The sequence below is a fragment of the Scomber japonicus genome, chromosome 4 (genome assembly GCF_027409825.1).
Source record: "Scomber japonicus isolate fScoJap1 chromosome 4, fScoJap1.pri, whole genome shotgun sequence".
Classification (NCBI taxonomy): domain Eukaryota; kingdom Metazoa; phylum Chordata; class Actinopteri; order Scombriformes; family Scombridae; genus Scomber; species Scomber japonicus.
This window is the reverse complement of record NC_070581.1, coordinates 15,466,826-15,470,452: the sequence shown is the minus strand read 5'-3', so window position 1 is coordinate 15,470,452 and position 3,627 is coordinate 15,466,826. Positions and strand designations below refer to the sequence as shown.

Here is a 3,627-nt window from a genome sequence, read left to right as displayed (position 1 = left end):
CCCGCCGACTGCAAGTGGCTGACACACGGCTAGCGCCACGCCGCCCAACACAGAAATACGTCCCCCAGTTCCGGACCCCACTCACTGGAGGAGGATAAGTTTACACCCATGCATAAACAGAGACACTGGCAAGAGAGAGAGAGAGAGAGAGAGAGAGAGAGAGAGAGAGAGAGAGAGAGAGAGAGAGAGAGAGAGAGAGAGAGAGACTTTTTTAATACGCAGAAAAGTGTGTAAAGTGTACTGTTGGCCACAGACTTTAGGCTGATTTAAATGATCCTGCGTGTGTGTGAGGAAGGCAGAGAGTGTGTCCAGATAGTAAATTATAATCGTTCAAATGTTCTGCAACAGGTTGATTTATCTGTCCTGACTTCAATCAGACCTCCCCGCTCTCACACCAAACTATCCAAGTTCCCTCGTTTTCTCCTTTTATTGAGGTGTGGGACCACTGGGAGTGGGATTGAACAATTGATACACAAAAGGAAGCGAGGATCCTTCCATATTCTCCTTTCACTGAGGCAATCTGTTAGTGACATTAACCCCTGAGCGCATTTCCCAGGCTCATGAATAGGGTTTAAGACTTCTTAAAGCTCCCGCTGCATACAGGATGAGACCCTTTTCAAACTTTTAATTACCTTTATAGCAATAGAAAAATACACCCCCATTGTCCCCTGGACCGTTCTCCAGTGGGCCAGATGTAAAGAAGTCCCGCCAAACTAGTGAAAAGATGGCCAGTTAAAATGTAGTAGATTAATTGATAGGCTATAGGAGATGATATTGGAAACATTATCGATAGTTTTCGTTTTGCTTTTGGTTGAGAGTCTGTTATATTCTCTAACTTATCAATTGATGTGACGCATGAAATGTTTTACGCACGGCCTAAAAGACAACAGAACAACTCTTTACATCCTTTATCAAAATGTGACAAAATAATATTGGCATAATAGAAACAAGCTTTAGACAAGAAACTTATTTCTGAAATCTCATTTATTAAAAACAATGGGCCATCACCCAACTTCATTTTTTTTCTTTTCAACACAAAAACAACAAAGAATATAAAACACAGCTTTGGTATAACAATCAATAACAACTCTGTACAAAACTAAACCCTTTCATAAAAAGTACTTCATAACAAAAACTCCTATAAATCTTCCATCTGCGTGTACAGCATATTTATCACCAAAATCCAAATTTTGGAATCCGGCAATAAATTATTTTTTAAAAGTGTGCCATCTAAGGCCCCTGTTCCATAAAACGAAACAATGAGAACTACGGGTGTATATTAAGTGGTTAGAGTTACCGTCCCGTAGCGGAAAAGTCACAGGTTCAACCCCCGCAACAGTCCTGTGTGCAGTCAGTTAAAAGTCTAAGCAGGAAAAGTAATGCAAACTGGTTTCACATGAGTCTCTTGGCCTTTGCGCTACCAAGGCCGCCACACAGGCTCGTTGCTCTCCGAGCCGGTGCTGACCCCAACCGGGCTGACCGCCTGGGACCCTCCAGAGAAGGACGTCATGCCGTGGATTGGAGATGCTGCAGTCGATGCCGAACCGCCGTGCACTGGGCTGGCGTTAACTGCAACAGGCACTCCTGCGTTTGCGTAAAGAGGGATAACAGGAGCTGTGGCGGAGGCAAAGGCCGGGTTAGGGATCAAAAAAGCGAACTGTCCATCGGTTGCAGGCACCAGCTGAAAACCACCAAAGACCTTCGGGGAGACAGCCTCGGCAGGGCTGAGTTTGGAGCCCATGGCGGCGCCACTGATGGGCAGAGTGGATGGGAGCTGCACATGGAGGGGCTGCGCCAGGTGCGCCTGCTGGGACGGGGCCTGTTGCGGATAGTTCATGGACATCATCTGGCTCATGCAGCTGGACAGGTGGTTGAGGAGCCTCGACCTCACCTCCGTGTTCACCCCCTCTGAGGTGGACAGGAAGCGGGTGACCTCGTTCATGCACTCGTTGAATCCGGCTCTGTACTTGCTCAGGACGGTGGCATCTGCTGAGAGTGCTGCTGAGAAAGAGAGAGAAGAGGAGAAAACATTAGTTACGCATTCGTGGTTCTTTGACTTTTCTAGTGACTTCCTAATTGCGTCATTCTGTTTTTGATCCAGTTGTGTGTTTAAATAAACTTACCACTCATCTGTATGCGCTGCAGGTTCCTCAAGTGCTTCACTGTCATCTCCAGGATGTCTGCTTTTTCCAACTTTGAGTGTCTGGAGCTCTGTGGAAGATTACATTAAAGGTTAAATATCTGAGGTATACATTCAAAATAATAAATAATGATACATGAAGAATAAACAGTTATTAAAGGCATCAAATGTAAACTTACGTCTTTTTTAAGTGCGTCCAGGATGAGTGTCTTCAGCTGCCCAAGGCTTTCGTTAATTCTTGCTCTGCGGCGTTTTTCCATAATGGGTTTAGATGACTGCAAAGAATAAACAATTCTATATTAATCTCTTGTTCACCAACAGCAGATGTCAACTTGCAGACTGCATATGCCCAACTGAATGTCAAACTCTGAACTTTTGTAAAACATGCTCATTTAAGAACACATAATATCTCTGTATATCACATTTAAAAGACTTACTTTTCTATGCTCGCTGGCATTTTTCGGTTTGTCCGGTGTGTGTGATCCGTTTGCAGGGGAACCGGCAATAGGGGATGCCGTCTGCTTTTCCATAGTGTCAGCTGGCATTATTAATCAAAGCAGGGAAAATGCGTAAAATAAGTAAATCCTCTTTGGAAAAAAAAAGATGTTGAAATAATCAGCAGATGTTTCAAAAAATAACTGCAGATTATATAGGAGATGCCCGAAAGTCGGGTCCACCGATCAGTCTGCGTTATGTCTCTTGTTATCACTGCGCTGTCATTTGAGTACGGGAGCGTGCGTTGCGTTGTGCAGGACGTATCTCTGCTTCTGCTGCCGACACACGCCACGGCGGTACTTATAGACGGCTCGCGTGCTCCCAGTTCGTGTGAAACCCTCTCTGCATTCTTTCCCACACTCGCCTCAGCCAATAGCAGAGAAGACTCACCCATTGGGCGCGGGGCAGACTGCTGATTGGACAACACCCCCGCGGGCAGTCAGTCACGCGCTGCTCAATCAGCCCTGCAGGGACAAACAACAAAGCGGAGCGAGCTGCAGCGGCCGGGCTGGGCCAGGCGCTGGAGTGATAAGGGGGGGAATGCGCTGGATGTTTGCTTCCAACTTTGCTCCGTGCTCGTCAAAAATGTTATAGTGCTTGGTGTGAGCGTACTGGAAGAATGTAGAGTCTGTATTGACAGTCTTTTTATACTTCAGCCAGTACGTCTATCTTTGTTTATTTAAAGAGCTGTTGCAAACATAGAAATATCCCTGAAATGTGTTGTGGAATGAATACATTGTGTACATTTATTCTAATAATAATAAGAATGTTTTTGGTGGCAACTTTGTAAGCTTATGTGTGGTGCTGCCGATACTTGGAATAAAAAAAAATGTTTCCCCCACCTCCTCAAACATGGAATTACCTGTAATGAATAATAACAGTAAGGTTTGTGTATTTCAAGCACAGACATCTACATAAAACAAACAACATTTTATGTATTGCCTTTTGTGCCAAGGAGAAGACATCTGTAATGGCACGCGAGGCGGTTTGCA

The 3,627-nt window shown here is 44.9% G+C and overlaps 1 protein-coding gene across 2 annotated transcripts; it reads right to left on the bottom strand.

Moving 5' to 3' along the window:
- Nucleotides 1–978: 978 nt before the first annotated feature.
- Nucleotides 979–3,116, bottom strand: her9 (hairy-related 9). 2 transcript variants are annotated; one of them, XM_053317416.1, is made up of 4 exons: nt 2,578–3,116; nt 2,320–2,415; nt 2,124–2,211; nt 979–2,001 (listed from the first exon to the last, which is right to left on the bottom strand). In XM_053317416.1, exons 1-4 carry the CDS (start codon nt 2,683–2,685, stop codon nt 1,418–1,420), a joined length of 876 nt encoding a protein of 291 aa, XP_053173391.1. In that variant the 5' UTR covers nt 2,686–3,116; the 3' UTR covers nt 979–1,417. The 2 variants fall into 2 exon arrangements, with proteins under 2 accessions (XP_053173391.1, XP_053173392.1); XM_053317417.1 differs by having other exon boundaries at nt 979–1,998.
- Nucleotides 3,117–3,627: the final 511 nt, after the last annotated feature.